The following is a 13,108-nucleotide window of genomic DNA, read 5'->3' as shown; positions in this document are numbered from 1 at the left end:
GGGGAGAATAGATTAAAGTACTTTTGCTTCCTTGTTTGGAGTAAACTTTTATCATTTCACAGGACAGGCTAGATGGTTTGCTATTGAATTGTGAAACAGGCATGCAAACTTCCAGCATAGCTAATTGCTTAAAACATACATAAGTCCCCCTCCCTCTGTAAGCTTCATGGAATGTTATTTAAAGTGTATTGCCACCTTGAGGGTATTCTGGGAACTCCACCAATGCAGTATTTAACAAGTTTTGGTATGTTTAGAGCTCAGAAGTGGTCTCTGCGGCCAGGGGTTTACTATAGACTAGGAGGGATAGCTCAGTGGTTTGAGCATTGGCCTGCTAAACCCAGCATTGTGAGCACAATCCTTGAGGGGGCCATTTAGGGATCTGGGGCAAAAATTGGGGATTGGGCCTGCTTTGAGCAGGGGGTTGGACTAGATGACCTCCTGAGGTCCCTTCCAACCCTGATATTCTATGATTCTACGAACGTGCTGCAGACAAACAGAGCACCAAGTGGTCTGATTATATATTTATCACAAAGTGGTGTGATGTAGTCAGTTGGTGGTTTTTAAACACACAAACCCGAGACTGTGCTTTCCAGGGCAGATTAGTTGCATAAGCTTTAGCAGAAATGGTGCATTTTCAGGAGAGTTTTGAAGTAGATGGTAGGTGGCCAACCATCAGGTTGGGTTGATAGCCCCAGGCCTGAAGAATGGGAGGACAGTCGGAGTAGTTAGGCCTCTTGTGCAGCTCATACAAAGTGCTAGACTAGGAGACATCAAGACTCGGCTAGGCCAGTTATCAGCCTGCATCTCAGCTGCCTTTTCTGGTTACAATTATTGAACAAATCGTGACAATCAGGTGGCCTCAGTACCCTTGGACACTTGTCAATTTGGAGGCATGGGACAGACCAGCTCTTGTTACATCAGTAGATAATCTCCCAGCAACAGGCCAAGATTGCATCTCCACCCTGACATTCTTAGAATTGCCAACTGCCTTTGATACTTTTGATCATGAGGTGTGTGGACTCAGCTGGGGGCTGCACCAGGAGTGAATGGGGTTGCTTTGGGGTGGGACCATTCTTGTATAGGTAAGAGCTTTCAAAGGCTGGTGGTTGGGCCCTCCCTTGGAGGGCTACAGGGCTCCATCTTGTCACCCGTCCTCTTTACAGAGCTATGGGGCAGTTAGAAGGGTTGGTGAGGAGGTGGAGATTGCTCTGACTTCACTATGCTGATGGGGCCCAGCTCTTTTATTTTCCTAGCAGCCAAAAGGGTCAAGTGCCTCAGCTGGTGTTTGGATGAGAACGAGCTGGCTTACATTTGGTTCAGAGAACATGGAGGTGATACTGATTGTAGGGGAACAAGTGGAAGAGATGGCAGAGATAACATCTCCTCCTTTGACTGAGGGAGGGGCTAGCTCAGCATTTGTGGGGTAAGAGAGCAACCTAGGAGACTGGCTGGCCTTCCAGCTGCTATTAGAAAGTCAGATTGAGGCTACAGCCACAATCAGCTTTCTTTGATTACATACAAAACAAGAGGCTGTGTCTGTTTCTTTCATAGACATTGGCAACTGTGCTTTCATCCTCTTGTGCAACCACTATAACATGATTGGTGGTGCTACACTTCTTAAATCTATCCAGAAACCGACGCCAGGTTCACTTGTTATGGATACATCTTGCCTTGACACCAGTTTTTGAGGGCCTGTAATGGCTATTTATTACATTGGAACTGTAGCATAGTTAAGGTTTCAGTTCAACAGGAACTTAAAACTTTTATTTTGTACAAATCTCATTGAAATAGCAAAAGCCAAAGTCTTTATCTTTGAGCACTGTTTTATCTTCTCATGGTGGGTTGATGAAAAATGAATTGGTAGAGAGAATAAAGTTAAAAAATACTTCCTTTTTGGCAAATTTTCACTCTTTTCTTTGTACCCTTTTATAAAAAAATCCAACACTCTGGGGGCCTGTCCTTGGACCACAATATTAGTTGTCTTATGCTGATTATCTATGAATAACTGATAATTGAGCAGTTTGTCTATATTCTATAAGTTTTTAGCCATAACAGAAAAGAGAGGCAAATCAGAATTGACCTACTTTAAATGAGTCAGACAGGGAACCTAGCAGAAAGGTATTTGAGCTGGAAAAGAGGAAATCATTTCAAATCTCACCTGTTTAAATTTCCATGTAATTTACTACCCTTAATAGTGGCCAAGCTCATTAACTCTAACCTAGAAGGCAGTCAAGGAAGAGCTGTTGAATCCCGTGTTGAAAATAAGTTAGCAGAGTCTATGCAAGGACACTACATGCATGAAACCTAGGTCTTTAATGGTAAGATTTTCAAGAGTGCCTATGCAAGTTAGGCACCTAAATCCTAGTGACTTTCAGTGCCCAAGTTACTAGAGACATTTTGAAAATGGTACCCTAACTTGAGAAAACACAATCCTATCCCCCACACAAACACTGCCTTTCATATTTGAGCCTGGTCTACACAGATTTTATATCAGTATAAACTATGTTGGTTAGAGATATATTTTACTGAAAATTATACATATATAATCCCTAATGTGGATGCAGCTATACAGCTGTAAAGGCATCTTACACTGAACTTATTCCCCTTCCCATACACGAATAAGCTCTACTGGCATAAGAACTTTTATACCAATCTAGAATTGCATCCACTCTAGTGGACAGGTTGTACCATTTTAAGTGTACAGTTGTACACCTCCACTATACCCGTATGTAGACAACACAAGATCATACATCACTTCAGCAGTGTTACCCACAGTAACTTACCAAACACACGGAATGCAAGTCAATCTGTTATCAGAGGTTCTTAAACTTCACTGCTCCGCAACCCACTTATGATAACAAAAATTACTATACGACCCCAGGAGAGCGTTGGGGGACGAAGCCTGAGCCCTGGGCCCCAGAAAGTCTAACCCCAGCCCTGATGATCCCATTAAAATGGGTTTACAACCCACATTGGGGTCCTGACCCGCAGTTTGAGAACTAATAATATAATGGATATCAAAGCTGTGAAGCGATTTAAGATTTTGTGTTTGCACATTTGATGAAGTTGAGGTGTGCATTGCTTTTAGAGATCTGTTGGAGATGGAAGTGAAATCCCTAAAGAATGTGTTACTGACAGCATTGTAGGCAACATGCAGGTAGAAAGGAATGAACAAGTCTTGGAATAAGATCTAATTTGTCAAAGAAATGAGTGCCGCTTTGGTCATTTACAAAATATAATCTTTATGAGAGTTAGCTTTGAAGTGATGCAGTAGAATTTACAAGCTAATTCTGATTTTCTTTCCATTGGGTTTTACAACATGATTTAGAATCAAGTGCATGTTTAGGTCCTTCAGGGTGGGGTTTCAAAGGTTTCTAAGTGATTTAGGAGCATAAGTTTAATTGGCTTCACCTACATGGAGAATCAACGAGGCTAGTTAAGAAGTTTTTTTTTCTTTAAACAAAGCCCAAATCCAGATCACCGTTCTTAGATGAGAGAGAAAACTTCAGGGACAGTAGGGTTATTATAACAAAACACCTCAACATCCATTTTAAACAAAATGTTTTATTAGCTTCTGTAGCAAAAGTTTAGTCAAATAGGCCAAATCCCATGTCATCATCAGACTCCTCAGACTCCTCCTTTTTCTCTTCTTTCTTCTCCTCAGCTGCAGAGAGAAAAGATTTAAACGGTGTTTACTCTCATCTGGGAATATTTACAGTACATTTTGGACATTGCAGGTGTGAGGAGATCCCAAAACACACACTCTTCATGAAAGGTTTCAGAGTAACAGCCGTGTTAGTCTGTATTCGCAAAAAGAAAAGGAGTACTTGTGGCACCTTAGAGACTAACCAATTTATTTGAGCATAAGCTTTCGTGAGCTACAGCTACAGTAAGTGAGCTGTAGCTCAGGAAAGCTTATGCTCAAATAAATTGGTTAGTCTCTAAGGTGCCACAAGTCCTCCTTTTCTTTTTACTCTTCATGAAAGAGTATCTTCCAATTAAATGGACACAAGTCACCCCTTTAAGTTTCAGTCTCCATATCTACTCTGTGCGTTACTAACAGATTCAATTTCTTTTTAACCTATATGTTTAAAGATTAAGTGCCAAATTTTGCCTTCAGAGACATATGCACCACTCTCAATTACATCCACAGGAGTTGCATACTCACACCTGAGGGTCCATTTTGGCTCTACAGACTTAAACCAGAACAAATTAATGAAGGTGAGGAGCAAGCAACTGTGTATAACTCTTACTGGTTGACTGGTTTTAGCTAACCGCCTTCTATGCACACCACTTTAACAGTTCATTCCCAGGTACAGTGCAGAGATAGTCTTTAGTGCTAAACCATGTCAGTTAATATTTCAATCTCAGGACAAGAAGCCAAAATACAGTAGAAGAAAGAAAAGCTTCCTAAGTTTACATGATGGGAATTAAGGCACTAAGATTTGAATGTAATGAGTTTTCATAGAGGGGCTCCATTTCCCCCCTTGTTTTTACTGCACTGCACAAGTATACTCACCAGCAGCAGGTGCAGCAGCAGGAGCAGCAGAACCTGGTCCAGCTGAGACTGCTACAGCTCCACCAACTGGCATGCTGGCAAGTTTGCCGTTACCTGTAAGGAACAAAAGGGTGGGGAACTCTAATTAAGCACTCAGAATAGACCTGGCCCTGCAAATACTGCAACACGCAGAACCAAAGTTATGTAGTAAGATGGCACCTAGTCAATATGGTATATGGACATGTCTATGATAGGATGAAATGAATGAGGAAAAAAATATAAAAATATCTAAGGGATGTGATTACAGGCTAGCCTCTGACAAATTAACGCACACTAGCCACCTGCAAGGAACAATAAGGTGCCAGGTATTTCTTTGTTTAAAATACAGCACATTCTACAACAAGATTCTAGAGTTTAAGACTGAAACACTGGGCAGCTAGCCTACCCAAAAAACCAACAAACAACGTGGTGTTGACAATAGTTTTGGGCAGTATTTTTTTGCCTACAAAATCCCCCAAACCTCCATATTAAAAAGTTAAGACATCAACAGCAAGCAAACTTTACCAAATAAAGAAAAAGGTATCCTTCGAGAAGAGCATTTCCTATATGACCTCTGCTAGGTCCTGTCTATTCTATGTTGTCTACAATGTGCTACAACCTTGGACTGTGCAGCAATGCAGCACTGTTTGGGAATATGATTAGATTGCCATGTACAGAAGGAGACCAAACAACACTGAGCTGTTCCAAGAAGTACTGTGTAATAACTAGGCCCCTCCAACACAGAAGGAATTACATTACAGATGGGACCTTTGAGATTAGTGACCTCACTACTGCTTAATGTCTCCAATTTCTGAAAAGTTAGCTCTCTGCCTTTTCCCTTGTGAATACTGAGAGTCCCTCTGCTTTCGAAGTTTGCTTACCCAGTCCTTTTGCTTGTACTTCTTTTCTAAGAATCAATTTCTAAATAATTCCTTAGAATTTCAGATTCCTATAACTAGCAAAATAAACATGTTTTATAATCAGGTCAGATATTCTAGGAAGCCACGTACAGTAGAACCTCAGTTACAAACATCTCTGGAATGGAGACTGTTCGTAATTCTGAAATGTTCATAACACTGAAGAAAACATTATGGTTCTTCTTTCAAAAGTTTACAACTGAAAATTGACTTAATACAGCTTTGAAACTTTACTATGCAGAAGAAAAATTCTGCTTTCCCGTTTTTTTAACTAGTTTACGTTTAACACAGTACTGTACTGTACTTTTTTGTTTGCTGCCTGATTATGGACTTCTGGTTCCAACTGAGGTGTGTGGTTGACTGCTCAGTTCATAACGCTGGTGTTCATAACTCTGAGATTCTACTGTATTTCTAAAATAAATTATTCCATCAGCAGACAACTGAATCATTTTAAGAGTGTGTGGTAAGTGCATGCATAATGGCTCTTTCAGGTTTTTATACAACATTCACAGAAGTATCTAACAGCTGCTGTACTTTCTGATAATCATTAAGGCCTGATCCTGTGAGCACTTAAGGCATGTGAGTAAAGTTACAAAAATATCTGCTTAAATGTTTGAAGGAATGGAGAGTAAATCATTAAAGAGCTTTGGGCTACTCGAAGTATTCAACATGCTATATAAAAACAATGTATTTGGTCAGAGCCAAATATTCAGTAAGTGGAACATTCAAATTGTTGTGCCCTTCTAAATTTATATTTATTAATTTTGCACTGAAGGTAAAATGTGATTTTTTTTTTTTACTTCATTGTTCTCTCTCAACAAGATTTATCACTTCTAGGTCTCCCTGAAATAAACAGAAGGCTTGTGAATGAAGGATTTAGTTCATGAAAAGAAAAGGAGTACTTGTGGCACCTTAGAGACTAACCAGTTTATTTGAGCATGAGCTTTCGTGAGCTACAGCTCACTTCATCAGATACATACCGTGAAAGTTCATGAAGTGACTTCTCGGAGAAAGAAAGTTCAAGAACACAATTGGGTAAACCAAGAGTTACAATTTAGAATGCTAAAATCTGGCTCATTCTCTCACCTAGCAACATGTCCAAAAAACTCTTGTTATGAGCAGACTAACTGTAAACTCATATTTAAGAGCACTTTCCAGTTTAATCTGGTCCACAAGCGAAACCTAGCAGGTACTGGCACTGACCTGCAGGAATTAGGATGGACCCCTACCCATTACATGATTTATCCCAATTTCTATCTTAATTGAGAGCCCTCTAAAGCAAGTCTGATTTAATGAGGAAAAACAAAATGGAAAAAAGAAAAGAAAAGAAAAATCTGGTAATTCTCCGCTCTTAAGGGTCTTTAAATTAGTGACTTAACTAGAAAGGCAATCATCATAAATGTCACCCCCCCCCATGCCAATACCATGAGATTACACTTACCCTGAGCAATGACATCCTCTACATTTTTTCCGTTCAGTTCACCAATAACCTATGGAAATTACATATAAAGTATTAAAACAAATTGTTTGATAAGCTGTTTTAAGTGTTAGTCAATCAGGCTTCTGTGTAATACCACCTAACCAGCTGCTTGTAAGACTCCATCTTGCCCTGTTTCTCAGGAGGAGAAACAATGAATATAGGGTTTTTTTAAAATAAATAATTTAACATTTAATTTTGAATTGACAACCTACGTTAAGACCTAAATTTATGATCTATTAAAATCATTTAAATAATTGTAAAAATAGTATTAAATGTTTGCTGCTGATGTTTTAAAAAAAGTCAAGCCACTGAACTGGGAAAAAGCACTGGTTAAGTACTAGGAACCAGAGCTGGTTGAAGCGCTAAACCAGATTTTGACAATAGGCGTGCTCTACAGAGATTATTTTGTTCATTTCAGTTTATTTCTCTAATTCAGTTCAATGACTAGTTCATTCAAAGTTAAGAAACCAACTGGGAGCTGAAGAAGCAGGGAAACTTGTTTTCCCTCTTCCAATCTATGAAAAGCTAGGTGTGATGATGAGATCTACTAGTTCTAAAAATAAGGACACAGTGACCAGAAATAATCAGTTCAATTCAACAACTATAGATAATATTTCCTATGTTTAATAAATCAGTTTTAACAGCAAAACATGTTTTGATGAACTTTCTTCCTTAGGTATCAGGCACATTCAAGATAATTTTTGATAAAATAAAATTAAATGCTGTTTTTGTGCTTTTTTTAAACTGAATTTGAATTTCCATCCAAATAGAGCCACAAGAAAAAAATTAATCTAGTAAATAAGAAATGTGTCATTCATCAATTGCTAACATACAAAGGTAGAAATAAATACAAGTTAAGCTATATAACTGCTTATGTAAATACAGTGTGTCCACATAGTTAGCAAAAAGCAGGACCAAATTTTGTATAAAAGCTATATTTAGTAGCAAATCAACATATTTCAATGGTTACCGAATCAATCTCTTTTTTAGGAGAATAACCAAAAAGTATAAATACAAAACAAGATTAAAATCTATGATTTAAATCAATATACTTTATAGGACACTGAAATCCAAACAAGTCCACAGTTGGAAATAAAAACAAACATTAAGTGTGCCATGATAATAGCTCATCTTAACTAATTAGCCTCTCACAGTTTGTATGGTAACTTTCAACTTATCTGTATGTATGTATATATCTATATCTTACTATATGTTCCATTCTATGCATCCGATGAAGTGGGCTGTAGCCCACAAAAGCTTATGCTCAAATAAATTTGTTAGTCTCTAAGGTGCCACAAGTACTCCTGTTCTTTTTGCAGATACAGACTAACACGGCTTCTACTCTGAAAAATGTGCCATGAATGAAAACTGAAGACTGACACACTGGAGCACCTGTGCTTTTCTGCAGTCATCTCCTCATGAAATCCATTTCAATGAGTTCACAATGAATTCAGGAAGCTCACAGCAATGAAGACTATAGAAGCCTTCTACAAGTCACAAAACAGACCCTCTGCAATGGTTTGTTAGGCATTTATGAAACTGATGCTGTACCCCCTTCCATGCACATGCTCTACAGCATGGGATCCTGAACCCGCATGTGTGTTCCTCAGTACTCTGACATATGCTAAAGCCCAGCTGATCATTTCAGCTTTTCACTGGAATGTAAATTTTACTATCAAAGTTGGAGTCCAGGCTGGCAAAGATTAAACAGGAAAACAGAAACTGCTACCATCTCAGAAGCAAGCGTTAAAGGTCAAGGGTGCTGCAGCTCCTCCCGGTGTATTTCAGCTATTGGATAGCAGTGCAGGATAAAGGAGAGTCACAAACCAATGTAAACAAACAGTGGAGGCAAGATTTTAATGATAGGAACTGTAATGTCAAAATACATTGCAGCTCAGCGATAGGGACATATCTAAACAACATTTTTCAACAGCTAATCTCCTGCTCAAGTGAAGCATGCAATATGTGAATTGCCATGTTTGTGTTTATTTACTCAGAAAGGTGTGTTTGAAGAGTCCTCTAGAGTTATATTGGAGTAAGATCCGGTCAGTGTTAACAAATACAGATAAGTCAATGATGACAAGAACAAATTCCAACAAAACATTGTGGAAAAGGGATGATCAGTGAAAACTAGGTGAGTTTATATTTTTAACCATAATAAAAAAGTGTCAATTTGAAACACACAACAGAATAAGAACCTCTATTTCAGAGTGCAGAACTATATCCTAGTACTGCATGGATTCTGGTTACAGAGAACTAACCACTCTTTTGGTTGGATTTCTGAAGATTACAGCTATCCATCTGAAAAACCTAGTTTCCCCAATATCCTCTTTCTTAATGCATCTCTTGTAATACCTGACACACCGTGTCTGCAAATAAGATTTCTCATTTGAAAAAATCTTATAGAATTTCATCAATTGTTTTCTTTTTAAACACCTTTTAAAACACCACCACATTATGAAAAGTATTTAAATCTTTCTTCCCAATCTTCCTTCAAGCCCTTCTCTGCCACACAGCCTTTCAATACTGATCTCCAGGCTGACACTAATCCTGCAGAATCTTTATGTTATTTCCTAGGTATTGTTTCATCTGGGTGCATCTCATTTACTTCCATGCCATTACAGGAGCCTCAGGCATTGGTCCACCTCAGTGTTTCCTATGCTCTGCCCATGGCACCCAACAGTTTGTCTCCTGAGGGCTGTAATACTTTGGTCTAATTCCAGTTGTTAGGTTAGTGTGCGAGTGGCTGGATTGTATTAGTGGCCACCTTGTATTAATGGCCTGTGACACACAGGAGGTCCAACTAGAGGACACAGTCGTCTCTTCTGGCCTCAAACTCTTCGTATGACTAGTTGACATATGTCCCTTGTAGCAGGTACAAGGGCTTGTGTGTTTTATGGAAAATGCTGTGTATACACTTGGCACCCCATAAATGTAGTGCAATAATGTTGCCAGAAGCTGGGAATGGGCGACAGGGATGGATCACTTGATGATTACCTGTTCTGTTCATTCCCTCTGGGGCATCTGGCATTGGCCACTGTTGGAAGACAGGATATTGGGCTGGAGTGACCATTCTGATGTTCTACCTTTTGCCTGAAAGGTATGACCCTCCACTAGATTTAGATCAATTTATTTTGAGGCCGTGCATAACTGCAAATTGAACACTGTATCTCACCAGAATTTTTTTTTGCCACCAGCGTCCACTAACAAGGCAACTACCAGCCTCTGATAAGAGCCATTAGGCAGCCCTTGTTGTATGCAGTGTAGTTGTAGCCGTGTCAGTTCCAGGTTACCACCACCTGTCTCTCTAATTACAAAGACTTATCAGTTAGAAACATAGCTTGTATTAGCTCTGTCCAGTGAGGTTATTCAGACTGAATTTTTGTAAATAAGAGAGCCTGAGATCTACAGAAATGCTGCCCCAAATACTTTTTATTGGGCAATTGGCACTTGAGAGACCATAACCACATACATACCCATACTTGGAACGACACAAATATTTTTAACATCCCTTGGATTAATAAGATAAGATTCATAGCCAAGTGAATACAGAAATGGCTCCCATTTGGATATTACACTGTCAGTTACTGCATTGTCACCTTGTTCAGGCGTTCATCATCCGTCTCAATGCCTACACTGTCGAGAATCTTCTTCAAGTCCTTTGAAGCGGGGGACTCGTTGCCCCCGAGGACAGCCAGAAGATAAGCTGCAACGTAACGCATTCTGAAAGAGAATTAAAATCTTTATCATGGAGGCTGTTACAGATTTTAGAAGCCAGGGACTTGTTCCCAGCTCGCTGGAGCCCTGTCGCAGTTACAAAAAAGAGAAGTGCCTTCTTAGCTTGAGTTAGCTAACTCAAGATAAAATCCTAGTGAAGATGAGGCAGTTTTCATGAGTTTTAAGATCAAGTTCTACGGGAGCCTAGTGTTTAACTGCTAAGCTATATTAAAACTACAAATTACCTCATCTTCCCTAGAATGTTACCTCCAGTTAAGAACAGATGTCCCCTCCCCACCCCCCAAGAAGACAAGGTCTTAGAGAAGCTGTTAGTCAAGACAGTTGGTTTTAAGTGTCCTAAAATAAATGGCTTTTACCTCGAGCCACTACGAAAGTTGATACATACACAGCTCTACACTTCCAACCCTTAACAGTGACATCAGAGGATGTGGGGGGAGAGAATCTAAGCAGCTAGCAACTCGGCACCTTTCTGAACAGAGCCCGCTGGGTAAATGCCCATTGCAAGCTGAATGCAGGTGGGGGGCAGCCCAGCTGTACACGTCCCTGGCAGGCGCCCGGAGGGGCTCAGCGAGCCCAGGAGAGGGGGCTCCCCCAGCTATGCAGGCAGGGGCTACAAGGGGCTGTGCGTGGAGAGGCAGCTGCTTGGGCACGACACTGATGGCAGAGCGGTTTGCACACTGGCCTGCTAAACCCAGGGTTGTGAGTTCAATCCTTGAGGGGACCATTTAGGAATCTGGGGCAAAAATTGGGGATTGGGCCTGCTTTGAGCAGGGGGTTGGGCTAGATGACCTCCTGAGGTCCCTTCCAACCCTGATATTCTGTGATTCTATGACCACCCCGCTTCCCCCCCCCCCCGACCCCCATCCCGCCCCCATTCAGTGGGGTGCTCCCCGCAGCCCTGGTAAATCCCCCTTTGTAGCCCCCCACTGCGGTCCCAGCACTGCCCCACCCCACAAGCTCCCCCCTCGCTGCGATCCCAACCCCGGTACCCCTCCCTCCAGCGTCCCAGGCCCGGCGCGGCAGAGCACATGGGGCCGCCATCGCTCCTTCCTCCCCCCCTGCTCCGCATGGTCTCGGCCCAGCCCTGCTCACGGCCAGGGCGGGGGGGGTCCGGGCGCGCTTATTAGAGGGAAGGCGGCGGGGGGGGAAGGTCCGCACACTTACTTGACTGAGTGGGGTAGGACGGGAGCTGGGTCTAGGGACGTGCACTCGCTACGGCGGCCCGGCGGCTAAAGGGAAGGGGCAGGGCCTAGACAGACAGTTCTTCCTTTTACAACGCCTCACCAACCAGCTCTGCCATTGGACGAACCGAGGCGGGTAGACAGCCAATGAGCAGTGAGATTGTTACCAGCGCTGCGGCTGCCATGACACTAGAGGCCACACCTCGGGCTGGCACGTGCTCCAGCCCCCAGCCGCTCTCGTGCGGGGAGGGGGAGAAGCGCAGGCAGGCCGAGGCGTTGCCCACGGGGTGCCAAGGCCTCCGGCCGTGCTGGGCGGGGGCAGCATCATGGTGCCAGGCCCACGGGGGACCCTTCCTCCCACAGCCCGACAAGCTGGGGCAGCGTGGGGCTGCAGAGAGGGCAGAGCAGGGGGCAGGAGATGGCGCAGCCCTCCCCCTCCTTCCTGCCTGCCCTGCAGCAGCTCGCCCCCCTGAGCGGTCACAAGAACATGGCACGCCTCGTCCCCTGGGCACCGTCTCCAGGGCTGACGGCCCTGCCTAGGTCGCCAGAGCCAGCCCGCGCAGACGTGGGTCACCCCCCCCCCCTTGGCTGAGAACTGTAACAAAGGCACCACGCACAGGAGGGCTTGGAAGAGACCCCTTTTTATTTCCTAGCCGCAGTCCTCTCCCCGGGTCAGAAAAAGAAAAAAAGCAATCCCATAGCTGGAGTTTGTATCCCCTGGATTCAGTGAGAAGGAAGTTAACACCCTTTCAAAGAGTTCTCCCCCCAAGGAGGGTCCCTCCTCCCTTTTGTTTTAAGATAAACTAGATCTTAAAAGCTAGAAATTGTCCCTCTAGGTTTCCCATTCCCCTCTACATAAGAAAATTGCTGTGTTTCAGCTCTAGTTTGATTTTTTTTTCTTCAGGTGGGTTAGTTATGGCCTCTGATTCTCCCACTGGTAAATACACAGCCTGGTTTGTCTCCCAAAAATGGCCTGGAAGGGCCCTTGAGAAGTCATCAATCCAACCCGCTATGGTGAGGCAGAAGTCTCAGGACCAAGAACATTTAGAACATCCGCAGGTGTTTATCTAACCTGTTCTTAAGGTTAGATAAACCAGGGACATGCACTCGCTAAACCCCTGACCAATCTCCTTTCAGTTACAGGGATTCCACAGCTGCCACTGAAAGCCTATTTCAGTGCTTAACTACCCTGATAGTTATAAAGGGCACGTCTTCACTGGCACCATTGAAGTGTTGCCATGGCAGTGCTTTAACA

The 13,108-nt window shown here is 42.4% G+C and overlaps 1 protein-coding gene and 1 non-coding gene across 2 annotated transcripts; both read right to left on the bottom strand.

Moving 5' to 3' along the window:
- Nucleotides 1-3,544: 3,544 nt before the first annotated feature.
- RPLP2 (ribosomal protein lateral stalk subunit P2) lies at nucleotides 3,545-11,956 on the bottom strand. Its single transcript, XM_077818235.1, has 5 exons — nucleotides 11,837-11,956; nucleotides 10,534-10,657; nucleotides 6,896-6,944; nucleotides 4,520-4,612; nucleotides 3,545-3,664 (listed from the first exon to the last, which is right to left on the bottom strand). The coding sequence occupies exons 2-5, from the start codon at nucleotides 10,654-10,656 to the stop codon at nucleotides 3,588-3,590; spliced, it is 342 nt and encodes a 113-aa protein (XP_077674361.1). The 5' UTR covers nucleotide 10,657; nucleotides 11,837-11,956; the 3' UTR covers nucleotides 3,545-3,587.
- On the bottom strand, nucleotides 6,547-6,679 carry LOC144267190 (small nucleolar RNA SNORA52). Its single transcript, XR_013346560.1, has one exon. It is a non-coding gene; the product is annotated as a small nucleolar RNA SNORA52 (small nucleolar RNA).
- Nucleotides 11,957-13,108: the final 1,152 nt, after the last annotated feature.

This window comes from Eretmochelys imbricata, chromosome 6 (genome assembly GCF_965152235.1).
Source record: "Eretmochelys imbricata isolate rEreImb1 chromosome 6, rEreImb1.hap1, whole genome shotgun sequence".
NCBI lineage: Eukaryota > Metazoa > Chordata > Testudines > Cheloniidae > Eretmochelys > Eretmochelys imbricata.
This window is presented reverse-complemented; position numbering and strand designations above follow the sequence as displayed.